The sequence below is a fragment of the Bison bison genome, unplaced genomic scaffold (assembly GCF_000754665.1).
Source record: "Bison bison bison isolate TAMUID 2011002044 unplaced genomic scaffold, Bison_UMD1.0 scf7180017864148, whole genome shotgun sequence".
Lineage (NCBI taxonomy): Eukaryota > Metazoa > Chordata > Mammalia > Artiodactyla > Bovidae > Bison > Bison bison.
In genome coordinates this window covers 7,929,951-7,948,946 of record NW_011494720.1, presented here as the reverse complement: position 1 = coordinate 7,948,946, position 18,996 = coordinate 7,929,951, and the positions used below count along the sequence as shown (strand labels likewise).

Sequence of the window (18,996 nt, the reverse complement as noted above, 5' to 3'; positions counted from 1 at the left end):
GGATCATGGAAAAAGCAAGAGAGTTCCAGAAAAACATCTATTTCTGCTTTATTGACTATGCCAAAGACTTTGACTGTGTGGATCACAATAAACTGTGGAAAATTCTGAAAGAGATGGGAATACCAGAACACCTGATCTGCCTTTTGAGAAACATACACAGAGCATGTATGAATTCTGGCAACAGAATTTTGATAGTCAGTCAATATCATTCAGAGCCAAAAACATGTGAAACGTGCAACTGTGACACATCTGGAGAGAAGGGGAAGCGTTTTCACGCATAAATCAGAAACTCAGGTATCTAATCTACTAAACTGACACAAAACACGTGAAGGAGAACATAGCAACCCCACACAAGTTTCCCCTCTGTTACTTAAGACAAGCAGAGGGTCAAAACACAGGGAAAGTTTTGCGGGATAAGTGGGGTGGTGAATTCAATTGCTCTATTTCTGAGGATGCTTCCTCCATCCTTATAAGCAGGACAAAATCTAAGCATTAGGATGAGGACAGCAGGAGAGAAAAGTCAAACATGGAAACAAAGAGGCCTCGCTCTGATTAATAAACTTCACTTCCTGACTTATTGTGAGAGTTGGACTATAAAGAAAGCTGAGAGCTGAAGAATTGATGCTTTTGAACTGTGGTGTTGGAGAAGACTCTTGAGAGTCCCTTGGACTGCAAGGAGCTCCAACCAGTCCATCCTAAAGGAGCTCAGTTCTGGGTGTTCATTGGAAGGACTGATGCTGAAGCTGAAACCCCAATACTTTGGCCACCTGATGTGAAGAGCTGACTCGTTTGAAAAGACCCTGATGCTGGGAAAGATTGAGGGCAGGAGGAGAAGGGGATGACAGAGGATGAGATAGTTGGGTGGCATTACTGACTCGATGGACATGAGTTTGAGTAAACTCCGGGAGTTGGTGATGGACAGGGAGGCCTGGCATGCTGCGGTTCATGGGGTCGCAAACAGTCCGACACGACTGAGTGACTGAACTGAACCTGATTTGTTTTCCTGGGGGTCATGACCCTTCCAACTCATCTAACTCTCTCAAATTCTCCAGCCTGTTACCTGTGACCAGAAACATTTATATATGAGACAGGTGCTGTGGGTGGGGCAAGGGCTCAGACCAGACAAGAGATCAGAGCTAAGATTTCTGCAGCAACTCAGTCCATGACTCTGTAGACAGCTGAGCCAGCCAGACACAAGCTGTCACTGAGGAGTAAACACACCTGTAGATACACAATCACGAAAAAGGAAGAACAGCTGAGGGGACAGAGGAGCAAATGGTGAAAATGCCTGAATAAACATTTTTATTTTATTACATTTTACAATATTTTATTAAAAAGTCTGCCTCTAGCCCTGGCTTCAGAACCTATACAAGAAGCAGATAAAGTAAAATATTAGTATCTTCTAGTGCTAGGCATCTGATGCAACCAAGTAATCCTCTTACAGAATCCCAATGGATTACTTGTGAAATTCAAGCACGAGCTTCCTTGGCAGGGATAGATTTGGACACAAGCCCACAGGTCTCTTGGGCTTATCTGTGACTAAAGAACGGAAGAATAGAAGTACCACAGTCCTAAAGCAAACAGTGACAAGCACCTCTTGCGTTCGAGGCTATTTCCTTTGAGAACTAGACTGCAGCCCTATCTCCACAAACACTTTCTGCAGAATCAGCTGTTTCGTGAACAATTATTCCCTAATAGCTTTCATAATGGCTCCCTGTCCACTCAAATCCCAGGCTTTATAAGGAGGACCATTTATGGGTCTTACTGTCTAAGGCAAAGGTGAGCCTATGTCTCTGTCTTCATTAGGGCCAACTCAGGGTAGCCTGACTCACAGGAACCAAAGGAATTTCTCCCCCAGTGACTCGATCAGAATTTGGCTATGAAAACTTCTTGGAACATTTTCAGAGCCCAGCAAGAGATTAACAGTTTTAAATTTTTCTGGTAGAATCACAACTTGCCTCCTTAAAACTCTTTCAGTCACCTAATAAATACATCTCAGAAAGCAAACTCCAGAGGTGGTGGAGGGAATAAAAAGTCTAGAGTCAGACCTGAGTTCTGCGTCTGACTCTCCACTCACTCTGCAGGGGGATCACTGTAATTATAAATGCCAAGCACGTGATACTGCTCTTAATAAACTGCTGGAGGTTCCAGCATCCATTTTCATAGCCTTGAACTCCATTAATGCTGTCATTTCATTAGCAAAAGAGAAAACTGTTGAAAAGCACTTTGCAAATTCTAGCATGCAAATGTTCAATAATGCGATGAACGGAGGACCCTAATGGAAAGATAGTTTGACCTTATCACTATTAGCAAGCAGTGAGCCAAACAGGCCTGCTAGACTGCATCTTTACTTTGCATTCAAATTACTCGCACCTGCAGGTCGGCAAGCTGTCACATCCATGCTTTATATTCCAAGAGAAGTCAGCATGGTGTTCCCAGAAATTGCTAAACATATTTCCACTGTTCAGCAAACAAGAGGTAGGAAATTCGTCTGCATGCCAGGATTCTTCCAATGCCTTAAGACACACCCCTCCCAGGCAGACCTGCTCTCTAACCAGCACCCTGATGGCAAGGAAGCTTCAAGAAAGTCTTGGTGGCTTATTAGACAGACAAGCTACAAAAATTCCAAACAAAGAAGCCAAATAATGTAAAACCAAGCATCAACTTAATTTCTTTGTACTAGCTTGTCCAATCACTTGGTAATTCCCAGCTTAAATGGTCCTATGCACCCATACAGTTGAAAAAAAATTTTTTTACTTCAAATAATCTTATATCTAAGGCAGTTTTAGTTACAAAGCAAAATAATGAGGTTTTTTTTCGTTTGTTTCTACCAACCAGCTCAGTTGATCTGATTTCAATGTTCTTACAGGAAAAAAAAGACTGATCGTTGTGATTAAATCCTAGGTAACTAGGAGAGAAGTCGGAATCAAGATAAGATAAAGGAACGATTTTAATCAAGTGGCTACCATAGCTTCCTGCAAAACAGGAATAACTCTACTTGGCCACTGAGAGGAGGCAGGTCCCCTCTGTGTTAAATTCAGCGCTGTATCCACAGCCCCAAGCACAACTTAGAGACACAGTGGGGCCGGTGAATGAATGTGTGGACTGGTGAATAACGAACATCCCCACCCCTGCAGGCAGCGTCCTGGGAACTGAAGGGATAAGGTGGGACCAACAGAGATGGAGCCCCAGTGGCACCGAGGGCTGACGTTTGTCACGCTTTCTGAATGTGTAGGGGCAGGGGTCACAGAGTCAGGCACCAAGCAGAAACCAGATGAAGAGAGAAGGCGAGAGATGAGACAAGAGGGCGGGCTAGGCGCTATGGTGAGCTGGCGGACCATGCCCACTTTAAGGCACTAAAAGGGCACATATTAGACACTGAGCAGGACACAAAATAAATCCTGTGGGCACTTTGCTGCCTGTTGGCCACGAGTTTGCAGTCCCTGGTTTGTTACATCAGAAAATGAGTCAATGAAATAATTCTACTGTAGCTGGACAGTGCTGCACTCCTTAAAGCCTGGAAACCAGGTTAAACACTGTGTAGCACCCTGTCTTCCCTACAGATCTAAGAACTGGCTCCTCCACCGCTCCACAAAGACAAGGAGCGAGGGCTCTGTTGGTAAACCCCAACCTGGTGGTCTGAAGACAACGCAGAACCTCTGACAAAAGGCCGCAGGCAGGAGAAAGAGCCCTGCAGGCCAGGAACGGCTACTCAAGGTGCATCACTGCGGGAACCAAGGGAAGTTTCAGAAAGCAGTCGTCTTCAAAGGCATTTAATTAAGACCTGCCGCCTCTTATGAAAAAGGGGGCTTCCCTGGTGGCTCAGACAGTAAAGAATCTGCCTGCAATGCAGGAGATCTGGGTTCGATCCCTGAACTGGGATGATCCCCTGGAGAAGGAAATGGCAACCCACTCCAGTATTCTTGCCTGGAGATTTCCATGGACAGAGGAGCCTGGTGGGCTACAGTCTGTGGGTTGCAAAGAGTCGAACACAACTGAGAGACAAACACTCTCTTTCCTTCTTTTCTATGAAAAAGAAACAGAAAGACTTAAGGAAAAGCCAACAAGAGACAACACACTAGAATCAAGGAAGATTTAGGAAACAACAATACAAACGCAGAGCAAGCTGTTTTACCAATAGGAAAGAGCAGAATTGAGAAGCTGGAGAGTTGAATCAATGATGCCGACTCAGTAAGGATGCCTTCCCAGAACACAAAAGAAAAAGACAGTGAATGCTGAGGGATAAGGAATATAAATGGAAGCGAGAGAGCAAGACCAAGCTAGGTTATCCCGAATAAGCCAGGCCAAGCAGCATTAAAGAATAGTCAGAGCTGACCGAAGAAAATGTTACTGAGTCAAAACACAAGTAAACCCCCACCTCACACCCATTAGTGCTGCTGTTGCTGCTGCTGCTAAGTCGCTTCAGTCGTGTCTGACTCTGTGCGACCCCACAGATGGCAGCCCATCAGGCTCCCCAGTCCCTGGGATTCTCCAGGCAAGAACACTGGAGTGGGTTGCCATTTCCTTCTCCAATGCATGAAAGTGAAAAGTGAAAGTGAAGTCGCTCAGTCGTGTCCGACTCTTCGAGGCCACGTGAACTGCAGCCTACCAGGCTCCTCTGTCCATGGGATTTTCCAGGCAAGAGTACTGGAGTGGGGTGCCATTGCCTTCTCCGCACACCCATTAGTAACTACCATTAAAAAAATAATAATAATAATAAAAACCCAGAAGACAACAGGTGAAGAAACTGGAACCCTTGTGCACTGTTGGTGGGAACGTGAAACAGCTCAGCTGTTGGAGACTGTATGCTGGGTCTCAAAAAATTAAACACAGAATTACCACGTGACTCAGCAGCCCCACTTCTGGAATACACCTGAAAGAATTGAAAGCAGGGTCTCAAAGAGATGTTTGCACACCCACTATTCACCACAGCCAAAGGGCAGAAGCAAGCCAAGCACTCATAAGCAGATGAACAGACAAAAGGTGATGCATACACACTCAAGAACATGAGGGCAGCCTTAAGAAGGGAGGAACTCTGCAGCGTGCTGCATCACGGGTGAACCTCGAAAAGCGTGTGCTTAGTGAAATGAGCCAGACACAGACAGACACTGTGTGATTCCACCTGTGTGAGGGGCCCACGGGAGTCAGAGAGACAGAAGGATGGATGCGGGCAGAGGGGCAGGGGAGGGAGGGAAGAACAGGGAGCTGCTGGATGGAACAGAGTTTCAGTTGTGCAAGATGAAAAAGTCTGGAAGTAGGTGGTGCTGATGGTTGTACCACAACTCGCAGGTATTACCAGGTTGGTTTGCCTGACGTGCAGTAAGCTGAGACGCTGAAGTCTGCAGCAAAGCAAGGGTTTATTCGCAAGGCAACCAAGTGCAGAGAGAGGGAGCAGGCCTCAGATCCACCTCCCGGGTGGCAAGGGGTTCAAAGTACTGATGGGATGAAGACTAAAGCGGCAGGGGGTCTGGGTGTGCAGAGCGTGGGGAAGGGTGATTGTTAAAAGGTGGGCCATGGCCATTGCGTGCAGGCGTAACTAGGCTCCAGGCCTCTGCTCTTGGGAAGATGGAGGCACTCACCACGATCTTGTAGGGTGGAGTTTTTGCCCTCTGACCTCAAAAGGTCACGGAGAGGACCCTTACGCACGCGCAGTTGGCGGGTCGGTGGGCCTATCCAATCTTAGCCAATTAAGCTCAAACTAAAGTCCCTTGGACTGCAAGGAATCCAACCAGTCCATTCTGAAGAGATTAGCCCTGGGTTTTCTTTGGAAGGAATGATGCTAAAGCTGAAACTCCAGTACTTTGGCCACCTCATGCGAAGAGTTGACTCATTGGAAAAGACTCTGATCCTGGGAGGGACTGGGGGCAGGAGGAGGAGATAACAGAGGATGAGATGGCTGGATGGCATCACCGACTCGATGGACGTGAGTCTGAGTGAACTCCGGGAGTTGGTGGTGGACAGGGAGGCCTGGCGTGCTGCAATTCATGGGGTCACAAAGAGTCGGACACGACTGAGTGACTGAACTGAACTGAACTGAGAGGCCGCTGACTCCCAGTTCCTGGAAAACAACTCACTTGGCGAACATCTCACTGTTTAGGACAAGAATGGAGGGGGTGTTGCAACCAGAGAAAGCCAACACACAACAAGGAAGACGCAGCACAGCCATAATTAATTGAAATTTAAGAAATAATCGAGGGCCTTCCCTGGTGGCACAAGGACTAAGAATCCATCTGCCAATGCGGGAAACACAGGATTCGATCCCTGGCCTGGGATGATCCCACATGCCACAGAGAAACTAAGCCCCTGTGCCATAGCCCCTGAAGCCCGTGTACCTGAGAGCCTGTGCACAACGAGAGAAGCCACCACATTGAGAAGCCCATGCACCACAATGAGGAGTGGACCCCTGCTCACCACCGCTAGAGAAAGTCCATGTGCAGCAACCAAGACCCAGAGCAGCAAAAATAAATAAACATTTTTAAAAAGATAACAGTGGGTATATAAGTCTCCTGGATGACCTTGATGAGTGAAGGCTGATGAAGTGGGTTTGACTAATGATTACTCACACTTTCAAATGCCATTAAACTGTACACGTAGCCTTAGCTATAATGGTAAATTTTATGTGTATTTCTCCACAATTAAAAATAATTAAAAAAACAACAAGCACATCCAAGGCACAGCCAGCTCCAGGGAATTCTTCTTAATCCATGAAAATCAGTGTGGAGAGACTCAGATCCAGGAATATATTAGAAACTGCTTTCAATTACAAGGATTTGGAAAAAACCCAATATGCTTCTACTACCTAAAATCCAGATGATCAATAAAGAAAAATAAAGCTAGTCTCCAGTGTGTCTGTTACAGTAGATTCCAAAGGACAATGATAACACGTTAAATGAACTTAAAGATGGAAAGTTGGGACCTGAAATTTTAAAACCCAGTGAAGTCCTACTGCTGTGTTGAAAATGATAGCCGACAATGACCTGCTGCATAGCACGTGGAACTCTGCTCAAAGCTCCATGTGCTGTGTGCTATGGAACTTTCCATATGCTTATGGAGCTCTACTCAAAGTTGTCTGGCAGCCTGGATGGGAGGGGAGCCTGGTGGAGAGCGGATAGATATGAATGTCTGGTTCTTCAAATGAAACTGCCACCACAATGTCTGTTAATCAGCTACACCCAAAAACAAAATAGTTTAAAAAATGAATAAAACCCAGGGAAGTCCTTACTCATGAGGAAAGGCTATTGAAGGCATCTTCAGATAGGCAATAGCTTAAAACACACCACCCACATGCTCTTCTGAGAAGAAAAATCTTTGAAGAGACACTTCAGTTGACTAAAAATGAATCAAAATAAAGAAACTCCAAATTGGGAAATCAGGATCTCACAGATATCTGCATTCATGAAACAGTGCAGGAGTAGAATCATCTGAAATAAAAAAATCTACCCATGACGTCTGTTTGGCACTGGAATGCACTCTTGGGCTGATCTATGGATGTGCGTCTGTTATTGTGGAAATTCCTACGAACACACGACTGGAAAGGGCCTACCAGCCTGTCTGGTAGCCCTCCACCCCCAGTGCCCATAACTCTCAGCTACATTTCAGCCCAGAGCTCGAACCAAGGCACCTTCACCAGCACCTTGAGTGTCAGCCTGGAAAAATGGCCTCCTGGCACTGACCTTCTGTAGGGTGAAAAGGTTCAGCTGAACTGAGTGAGTGACAACTTCAAGTCTGAACTTAAGGATACAGGAAGCTTACTCATCACAAAAAGGTTTCTTGAAGCAAGACCTGCCATGACTGACCATAGGAGAAATCAACTTCAACAAAAGGGATGACACTCAAACTATTGTGTAAATATTCCCTTTAGTAAGGACAAGATAAACTTTCCAAAAAGTATGCCACAAATTTCCACTTTTTCACTGTATCTTTGGTAACAGAAGGCTTCAAAGACTATTAAGTCACTCGTACCCTCATTTGGCCAATGGATAAAAAGCAAATGCAAGAAAAAGAAATGCAAAAAGGCAAAATGGCTATCTGAGGAGGCCTTACAAATAGCTGAGACAAGAAGAGAAGCTAAAGGCAAAAGAGAAAAGGAAAGATATACCCACATGAGTGTAGAGTTCCAAAGAATAGCAAGGAGAGATAAGAAAGCCTTCCTCAGTGATCAGTGCAAAGAAATAGAGGAAAACAATAGAATGGAAAAGACTAGAGATCTCTTCAAGAAAATTAGAGATATCAAGGGAACTTTTCATGCAAAGATGGGCACAATAAAGGACAGAAATGGTACGGACCTAACAGAAGCAGCAGATATTCAGAAAAGGTAGCAAGAATACACAGGAGAACTATACAGAATAGATCTTCACAACCCAGATAACCATGATGGTGTGATCACTGACCTAGAGCCAGACATCCTGGAATGTGAAGTCAAGTGGGCCTTAGGAAGCATCACTGCGAACAAAGCTAGTGGAGGCGATGGAATTCCAGTTGAGCTATTTCAGATCCTAAAGATGATGCTGTGAAAGTGCTGCACTCAATATGCCAGCAAATTGGGAAAACTCAGCAGTGGCTACAGGACTGGAAAAGGTCAGTTTTCATTCCAATCCCAAAGAAAGGCAATGCCAAAGAATGCTCAAACTACCGCACAATTGCACTCATCTCACACACTAGTAAAGTAATGCTCAAAATTCTCCAAGCCAGGTTTCAACAGTTCACGTGAACTGTGAACTTCCAGATGTTTGAGTTGGATTTAGAAAGGCAGAGGAACCAGAGATCAAATTGCCAACATCCTTTGGATCATCAGGAAAGCAAGAGAGTTCCAGAAAAACATCTACTTCTGCTTTACTGACTACACCAAAGCCTTTGACTGTGTGGATCACAACAAGCTGTGGAAAATTCTTAGAAGAGATAGGAATCCTAGACCACCTGACCTGCCTCCTGAGAAATCTGTATGCAGGTCAAGAAGCAACAGTTAGAACCAAACATGGAACAAAAGACTGGTTCCAAATTGGGAAAGGAGTACGTCAAGGCTGTATATTGTCACCCTGCTTATTTAAGTTCCATGCAGAGTACATCATGCAAAATGCTGGGCTGGATGAAGCACAAGCTGGAATTAAGATTGCCAGAAGAAATATCAATAACCTCAGATATGCAGATGACACCACCCTTATGGCAGAAAGCAAAGAGGAACTAAAGAGACTCTTGATGAAAGTGAAAGAGGAGAGTGAAAAAGTTGACTTAAAACTCAATATTCAGAAAACTAAGATCATGGCATCTGGTCCCATCACTTCATGGCAAATAGATGGGGAAACAATGGAAACAGTGAGAGACTATATTTTTGGGCTCCAAAATCACTACAGATGGTGACTGGCAGCCATGAAATTAAAAGACACTTGCTCCTTGGAAGAAAAGCTATCTCCAAACTAGACAGCATATTATAAAGCAGAGATATTACTGTGCCAACAAAGGTCCGTTAAGTCAAAGCTATGGTTTTTCCAGTAGTCATGTATGGATGTGTGGAGAAGGAAATGGCAACCCACTTCAGTATTCTTGCCTGGAGAATCCCATGGATGGAGAAGCCTGGTGGGCTTCAGTTCATGGGCAGCAAAGAGTCAGACACGTCTGAAGCAACTAAGGAGCCATGGATGTGAGAGTTGGACTATAAAGAAACCTGAGCGCCGGAGAATTGATGCTTTTGAACTGTGGTGTTGGAGAAGACTCTTGAGAGTCCTTTGGACTGCAAGGAGAGTCAATTCTAAAGGAAATCAATCCTAAATATTCATTGGAAGGACTGATGTTGAAGCTGAAACTCCAGTAGTTTGAGTCAGCACTCATCCCCATGTTATTCCTTGTCCCTGACTGTGTTCATTTCCCTCTCTAAGCCTGACCATCTTCCAGAAATGCTCCCACAGGGTGCTCTGGGAAGTCACCTTGAGCCAGCTTAGTCCCCCACCCCCTCCCCTGAGCCCCTACGGGTCCTGAGCAGAAAACCTGCCCAGCAGGCAGAATCCTCATCTGTTTCCTGGACCCTCAGCCCAAGCCCAGGGCCAGCGCTGCTCACAGGCCCTCTGCACTGACTGCAGCAGTCTGAACACTGGTTTTGCTTTCTTCAAAACTGCTACCCTAGACTTTACTTTTGCTTGATTTTAAAACCTATGTTTTCCTCCTGTTCCCACAACAAATCCACTTCTTGAGGGATGGGTCTTAGGCTGAAGAAGAAGCAGGGAGAAGAAAACGATTGGGGTCGAAAACCTGTCCAGGTCCCAGTTAAGACTGTCAAAGACTCTCACACTTCACCAAGCCTTTTCTTTGGTTTGACCCCCTAGACTGGACGGCAGCCCAGAGTGGACAAAACTAGAGAGGGTAGAAAGCTTCAAAGAAAGGAAGCAAAGAGAAGGTGGGGGGGGGGCTTGTTATAAATTACTTAGCTCTCTCGCCCTACAATTTCCTGCGTCAGTTCTCTCAGAGCAATGCAATTATCTCTCGTATTTTGAAAAACATCCTTATTTCGACACCAGGAAGCTGGGGTTTTAGAAATCACACTTCAAGAGCTTAGAGGGGTTCAGTTACAATGCCCCAGGGCACAGTGCTCTCCAGGGTGGAGATTTCAACACGGCCCCCCTTCCTGGGAGGTTGCCTCAGACCCTGTCCTCCTGTTTTGATTTTTAGTTTCCAGTTAACCACTAAAGGGGCTTCCCTTGTGGCTCATCTGGTAAAGAATCTGCCTGCAGTGTGGGAGACCTGGGTTCGACCCCTGCATTGGGAAGGTTTCCTGGAGAAGGGAAAGGCTACCCACTCCAGTATCCTGGCCTGGAGAATTCCATGGACTGTATGGTCCATGGGGTCGCAAAGAGTTGGACACGACTGAGCGACTTTCACTTTCACTTTGAGACTCCCCTGGTGGCTCAGATGATAAAGCGTCTGCCTACAATGCGGGAGACCCGGGCTCAATCCCTGGGTCTGGAAGATCCTCTGGAGAAGGAAATGGGAACCCACTCCAGTACTCTTGCCTGGAAAATCCCATGGACAGAGGAGCCTGGTAAGCTACAGTCCATGGGGTTGCAAAGAGTCAGACATGACTGAGCGACTTCGCTTTACTCACTTTAACCACTAAAAGAAGTGCTGAAGAATTACTACCTTGTGACGCAGTGTTTATCATCAGTGTTTATCAACCCAGTACATATGGTTCGCTGAAGAGGGTCTTAGGACCTTCCCTCCTCTCTCAAGAGCCCAGGACCTGCTTGAGCACAAGTGCAGCCAGGGCTGGCTCACAGGAATTCTTTCTCTTTCCCTCTCAAGCTAAGAAAAGCCTGAAGGGTGCTGGCTTTGACAGACTGAGGAAACCTGATATATTTGGAGGTGACTCTGGCCACGTGGATGTGACGTGACATGCTGTTTCAGAGAGGGGTGCTTAGGAGCAAGGCAATCTGGTTGAACGACCTGCCTTTGAATGAGTGATTGATGCCAGGAGCCAGCGTGAGGAACTCTGCCCATGGCAAAGGTCATGAGGAAGGAGGCTTGGCATACGCAAAGGTGGGATCGAGCCTCAGGAGTCCCCCTGGAAATTCTCAAGCATCTACCCCCAAAACCAGAGTCTGCCTACTTTACTGCTTTGTGCTCTCACCTACACCTCTGACTTTACGGGGGGCTGTCCCCCACCACCTCTCTCTGAAAAAGAGTTAACTTACAGCTCCAGTTAATAAAGTTCCTGGGCATGACAAGAGTGTTTCAACCTACAAACTCCTTTGGAAGTCCTCTAGCCTGCCTGAATAGGTTCTTCCGGCCACATGTGATTGTTCAGAGCCTCCCAACTGTGAGAGGCATGAGATGTTCTAAACTGTCTAAATACAGATTCCTTTGAGCAGTTAAACGATTGATTAGAAATTGTATTGGTGAAGGGTTTTTCACTTGTTGGGCCAATGTTTGCTGCTAAGTTTCCATATCCCTTACCTACTGTGTCCCTGGCAGTGTATTGATTAATATAATTGGTGTATAGGAATGTAAGTAGTAGCTTTAATGTTTGTAACCTTGGACCCTTGAGTTAATTCTTTTCTTGTTATAGCCCACCACACCTTTGCCCTATAGGATTGCAACTTTTATCTAATGCTTTTGGAGGGTGGCACCTGACTTTAGAATAATCACCTTTAGAGAAAAATACGTTTTCTGAAGACAGGATCATAAAATGTTAACAGGCCTCTTGGCCAGAAGATGATGTAATTCACCTAAACTTTTGCATATGATAAGTTTGCAGGAAGAAAGCCTGGCTTACTGCTGACTCTACCCCTTCCCCCATTATCCTCTATGCACAACTTAAGGTATAAAAACTACTTTGGAAAATAAAATGTGGGCCTGGTTCACCGAAACGTGGTCTCCCCATGTTGTTCTTTCTCTCACCTTCCGGCTGAATTCCCATCTTGAGCGTGGAGGCTCGTGAAGCCTACTAATTTTGCCTGGGCTTCTAAGATCTGACTGGGGAGGCCTTAGTGTCTCCTCTCCTTCGGGAGAACGGGAGGACGCCTGCTGCCTACGTAGGTGATGCAAATTCCTTATTTTGGAATTTTATTAGCTTTCCACGTAAACCAAGTTATTCAGCCTCTTTACTCCACTGAATTTTCTCACTTAGCTATCCTTATTTAACCACTCTTTATATCTTTAATTCTATCATATCCTGATCGCCGAAGCCATCTCCCCTTTGAAACCCCTGACTCCACCGGGGCTGGACCTCGGTAGACTGAAGTACATTAAGGCTCACAAAGCAAGGGGAAGTTTAAGGAGATTAATGCCAGGATGCTTATGAACACAATCCTCCCACTTTAGGGGGCAAGAAAAGCCCCACCAGTGTACCCTCACCGTGTAATCACCTCACAGTCTGCCCAGGCGTGCACGCACCTAAGCAACATTTAGAAGTTCTTTTCAAATCTCAGTCTCAGATTATTCTCCTAGATTCACACCACACAAACATTTCTGCTCCCCCACAACAACTCCCTGGGTTTTCCAGGAATCGATGACCAGCCCATTCTTGCTTCGAACAGTATGAGATCAAGCCATACATGTTCTTTATTATTTCCAAGAAGGGTATTTCAAAAATACCAATTCCGTGTTTAAAATATTTTAAAAGCTCACAACATCAAAAGATTAGAATAAATGTAGATTCAGTCTATCACTAATTGAAACCATAACCGATTCTTTAGTGGAGCATCAATACAGGTCAACTTTCTTCCTTCAAAAAGGCCTTAATAAAGCTCCATGGGACACTCTAATATTCCTTATATTACAATTCGCTCCACTTTTCCTCAAAGAGATAAATTAAGCTCTAAGAAAACCAACAACACTAACTAGTTAAGAAATTGAAGGGAATCTTAACTCCTAGGTTAGCTGATTCTTAGCCATTACACTCCAGTGTTCTTGCCTGGAGAATCCCAGGGATGGAGGAGCCTGGTGGGCTGCTGTCTATGGGGTCGCCCAGAATTGGACATGACTGAAGCGACTTAGTAGCAGCAGCAGCAGCCATTACAAACTTTTGTAAATTAAAAACAAAACTTTTTTTTCATATAGCAAAATGTGTTTTTGAGTTACAATAATTTCCATGTCTAGAAAGGCAGCTCCATATTAAGCATTCTCTGAACATTTTCCTATTAAGTGTGAAGAATGACAGCTGTCTTCATCGGTTGTTGTCCTGGACCATCTTCAAGGCTTTCCAGCCATCCTTGCCCCACCGCCCCGCCCATCTTATCTGGCCACGCCCATCCTGGCTGGCCCCGCCCATCCTCACCTGTCCTCGAAGCACACGGTGCACTTCCAGGCGCGGGTCCTCCTCAGGAACACCCGGCACTCGCTGCACACGCGGTGGCTGCAGCCCTGACACACGGCCCCCCGGTTCAGCAGGAGCCCCAGGGTCTGCTGGCAGCGGGCACAGGACTTCTCTTTGTACTCCTGGCTCACGCTCTTCGCGCCTTTCCACCTGAGATGCTGCAAGTGCGTCTTCAGATTCCTGTGGTACAGAGAGTTAAGTGGTAAGAACCAACTGAGTGGAAGGACAGAAGCCAGCCAAACCCCTACGTGGCAAGGGCCTCAACGGTATGGAGACACAGAAGGGGCTTTGCCATCCAGCACCCCCGGGTTCTAACACAGCTGTGCGAACCAGGATCTCCTGCCGTCTTCCGGAGCAGAGGCTCAGAGGTTTTCTCAGCTGTGAAAGCCTTACCTCCCAGGGTGGCTGTAAGGATGAAATGGCAAAGCATAAACACTCCGCCTGGCCCGGAGGAGTCAGCTGCTGATTTTGTTCTAGGTTCATCCCTTTGTGTCCAAGCGGCATTATAATGGTAAAGAAAACAGTGAAAGAAGAGGGATATGCAGGAAAACGGCACCAATTCTAACATTCAAGACAGGGAATGATGTGTAAGTATACAGCATAGTCAAGGCTATGGTTTTCCCTGTGGTCATGTATGGATGTGAGAGTTGGACTGTGAAGAAGGCTGAGTGCCGAAGAATTGATGCTTTTGAACTGTGGTGTTGGAGAAGACTCTTGAGAGTCCCTTGGACTGCAAGGAGATCCAACCAGTCCATTCTGAAGGAGATCAGCCCTGGGATTTCTTTGGAAGGAATGATGCTGAAGCTGAGACTTCAGTACTTTGGCCACCTCATGCGAAGAGTTGACTCATTGGAAAGACTCTGATGCTGGGAGGGATTGGGGGCAGGAGGAGAAGGGGACGACAGAGGATGAGATGGCTGGATGGCATCACTGACTCGATGGACGTGAGTCTGGGTGAACTCCGGGAGTTGGTGATGGACAGGGAGGCCTGGCGTGCTGCAATTCATGGGGTTGCAAAGAGTCAGACACGACTGAGCGACTGATCTGAACTGAACTGATACAGCATACACGCCTGCTGTTGTTATAAGTGCCCCAACAAAGTTATTTAACTGATGTTATAGTTTTGCTACTATTTTTTATGGGTGGTCGGTTACTTTCAGTTCCTGTCCCTCCCAAGAAGATAGCCCTAGTGCAAATATGTCAGTAGCTCAGTCATGTTTGACTCTTTTTGACCCATGGACTGTAGCCCGCCAGGCTCCTTTGTCCATGGGATTCTCCAGACAAGAATACTGGAGTGGATTGTCATGCCCTCCTCCAGGGGATCCTCCTGTCCCAGCGATGGAACCCAGGCCTCCCGCATTGCAGGCGGATTCTTTACCATCTGGGTCACCAGGGAAGACCCCTCTTAGTGCAAAGGGATATTACATTGAACCATAAAACATACCATTAGCCAGAATACTCTTTTATGGACTCTCTGTCACTTTTAGGATAAAGAAGCTAATCCCGAGAAACAAGCTTACAGCCAACTCTCCGTACCCTTGGAACAAAACATCCACGTTACTTTGTTGACATTCAAAACGATGCTTCTAAATCATTGAAAGACCTTCCATCACCAAAGAAAACTCTATTTTGCTCACTGTATTTTTTTTTTTTTAAGCGGAAGAAAGTGTAAGTACACTTGGACAGCTTTGGGATTACAAAGGAGGGTAGAAAAGGAACATTGTTACTTCCAGTTCACCCAGAAATTTCCTCTCCTTCCTCAAACACTGGGTGGTCCGAAGATTTATTTTATATGTTTGTTTTTCTTGGCAGACTCTGAAAAAGAATTCTGCCATTAAAAATGCAATGAGATCAAAAGGCTATCCCATTTACTTATTTTCTAGACCTCACATTTTTCATAAACATCAATAAACAAAGCATCATTATATTAAAGATGCATCTTGACAGCTAACAAGAGACATGTGCTGATAGCCCAGGCCTGCTCTGTTAAGTGTTAAATTAATGGCAAACAGCCCGTGCCCTTCAGAGACAGAGAAGCTGTTCTCTGTTGACAAAGGAGTCTGGGAGCAGGCTGGGCAGGTTCAGACTTCATGCTCCCCATTTCCTCAGAGCTGGCTGGCAAGCAAAAGTAAGCAAAGAGAAGGCTCGGAATGGGCGCCAGCAGATCTGCTGTTTCTAAGCTGCTTTCTTTGGGCCTTCAATTACCACCAAAAATAATTTAGGAAAACCCTTAGCCAGAAGTCTTTCCCTTGAAAGGGTGTATGGGAAGTCTGAAGGTTTCCCTTGAACGATTCCTGCAAAGCAGGCAAATGGACAGGCAGACAGACAACTAACTTATCACACAAAGGCATTGTTTTAAGTGGGGAAAAAAGGCATTCTTTCCCTGACCATCCCGAAGCTTAGTGACACAGCAAAGGTCACCTCCACCCACAGCCCTTGCTTCAGATTCTCGTCAGACAAGAGGCTGAATGCGGAGCAAATGGCATTAGCTAAGCAAGCAGCAAGACGCCAAGGAGAGATGGCCTCCAAGCAGAAAAAGCCAAAAAACACCAAGAATTCCACCATCTGTACGACCGCCTACCGTATCCTCTCCGCCTCCGTGTTTTGAACCTCCCGGTCCCGGTACAAAACCTGGAGGATTGCTTCACGTTCCGATTCCTGGAGGGAACCGAGGCTGACTTGCTGGGCCATTTCCGTCTCTTCTCAGACCCACGATGAAGTTCTACTCCATGGCCGTGCGCCCCAGTCCCGTGGATGAGCTCAGAGTCCAGCAACAGCGCCACGCGCTTTGGAAAGCACTCCCTCTCCTATTTCATTGGCAACAGTGTTGCTCGTAGCTTTTCTCCTCTTTTTAACTGGGTCACTCTTCTCAGGAGAAAAAAGTTCCAAGGAGCTATCCCTCCGTTGGGATCATCGCTCCCAGAGCCTCATGCCATCTGCAGAGCCTTCTCCCCGGGTCCTGCCGCAGCCTCTGACATCCGGCTAAGTAAGAAGCGTATCTTTTTTCTGAGGTTTTGCCAGAGATTGTTATAAATTACGCAGATAATTTCTGCATAAGCAGAAGTAATCCCCAATCTGAGGGAATTTACAAACAGCAGGGGGAAGAGTATTCAGTGACACAGACATTAACCTTCCCCTTCATAGGTTTACAGGGAGCACTGATGATGGTTAGAGGCCCAGACAGCTCAGTACCTGTAGAAAAGACAACAAAAATAGCATCATTTTTAAGACAAAATGCTCTACAGACAGATCTTTGCATTTTTTGCTGTGATGATAATGTAAGATTTTAAATTTTATTAAATGGGACTTCTCATGTTTCTAAAAGCCTCAGACTTCCACACTTGCATTTTTCTGATATGAATTCTGTATCCTGAGTGGTCAGAGGCATGAAAGTCTATATTTAATGTGCTATTGTTTCGTTGCTAAGTCTTGTCTGACTTTTTTTTGCAACCCCATTGACTGCAGCCCGCCAGGCTCTTCTGTCCATGGGCTTTCCCAGGGAAGACACTGGAGTGGGTTGCCATTTCCTCCTCCAATATTGAATGTACATCATCCTAATTGAAAATACTTTAGGATATCTACAATTTCATCTGTTAACTGCAATTTTTACAATTAACTTCAAAACTCAAAAAAATGTTTAATCAATTAAGGATCTATGAAGGGATATCACCACAACCTCCGTCTATCAGTTAGTTATGGTCTTTAATGGTATTTAGCAACAGCCTTCTGCGCGGGGTCTTATTTCTGGTTAACATGAGTTGGCAGGTTCTCCACTCCTCCTACTTACTTTTTCCATCAGTGACACTAGACACACAGCACCTTTGATCTGTTTCTTTCCCCAACCAAGATGGTATTGAATTGATAAAACATGTCAGTGAAAAGCAGAAAATGCAGATCTAATTAGTGTACTTTCTATAATGCCATTTTGTTATCAAATTTACATGAATTCCTTAGTAATAAGATGTCCTTTCAATGCTTTGGAAGCTAAACTCCCTTTGTTCAGCCTCAACAGGAATTCACATTATATTAATTTATGATCCATAGCAAATCAGTGAAAAAGAGGTTAATAGAACCCTAAGGGATCATTCCCTTTAAGCAGAGATTCTTTTCTCTTTTAATCTCTGGTTATCTGGTGAAGCTTCTGTATTTAAATGCATAAAATAAAATACATTATAACAAAGGAAATCAATTATACTGAAATATTTTAAATTATAATAATATATGTGGCCAGGGATGTATGAAATCTAGCAGTGATCTAACAGTGACTGTAATTTCAGAGTAGCAATGATTGCAAGCAATACTGAGATATCTGCAACAAGATGTGGAGACCACAAGTCTTGCTAATTCTATTGTGGTTTGCGACGAAATGCTAAACTTTAGTTACAAGTCAATGAAAATTTAGATATAAATTTTTTCACATCCAAGTTCGTGGGACTATAGGCTAAGGACCCCTTGGCTTAAGGAGCCTCTATTTGTCAGTTTCTCTGTTGTGAGGTGGGGCTACACTGGTGGCTCAGCGGCGAAGAATCCACCAGCAAGGCAGGAGACCGGGGTTTGATCCCTGGGTCAGGAAGGTCCCATGGAGGTGGAAGTCCTGGAACAACCCACTCCAGTATTCTTGTCTAGGAAATCCCATGGACAGAGGAGCCTCAAGGGCTATGGTCCATGCAGTTGCAAAGACTCAGACATGACTGAGCACACAAACTGTTGTACGATAAGGTTAAAACAGTTGGCCCACCCAAATTGCAGAGGCTACATGAGGAGGAGGGAAGCCGGGGCTGCCAGGGGATGGTCCTGGCCTCCGCTCTCCAGCCAGGCATTCCCGAGTGCCTGCTCCCAAAAGGCCTCCCGTGTAGATGGCAGGAGAACCACAGGAACAAGGACTCGGGCTCCAGCCTCAGCAGGGTCAAAACCTCCTCCCTCCTAAGGTCCTGTTTCCAGGTGAACAGCAGAGCTTAGCTCCCCGAGGCTCTGAGTCTCTGGGGAAGAAGAAATGCTAGGAAACAGCTTTTTATCAAGTGCTAAGCGGGAAAGTGTCACCAACTTCATGGGCCTATTTCTTCTAAACGCATTCCTTGGTTTTTGTTGCTTCTCTCTCATTTCTAACCTATTAACCACATTACTGAATCAAGTACTGTCCTGTCTGTCTGATTCCCAAGTATTTTAAGTGCAGGTTTTTGCACTTGGCTCAAAAC

General features: G+C 45.5%; 1 protein-coding gene across 1 annotated transcript in view; it reads right to left on the bottom strand.

Moving 5' to 3' along the window:
• SYTL3 (synaptotagmin-like 3) overlaps positions 1–18,996 on the bottom strand; it is a 97,137-nt gene that overhangs the window by 67,433 nt on the left and 10,708 nt on the right. The window contains exons 2-3 of the mRNA XM_010840880.1: positions 16,383–16,993; positions 13,763–13,981 (exon numbers count right to left, since the gene is read on the bottom strand). Coding sequence (XP_010839182.1) covers positions 13,763–13,981; positions 16,383–16,492 — 329 coding nt within the window. The 5' untranslated portion in view covers positions 16,493–16,993. The remainder of the gene's footprint in view (positions 1–13,762; positions 13,982–16,382; positions 16,994–18,996) is intronic.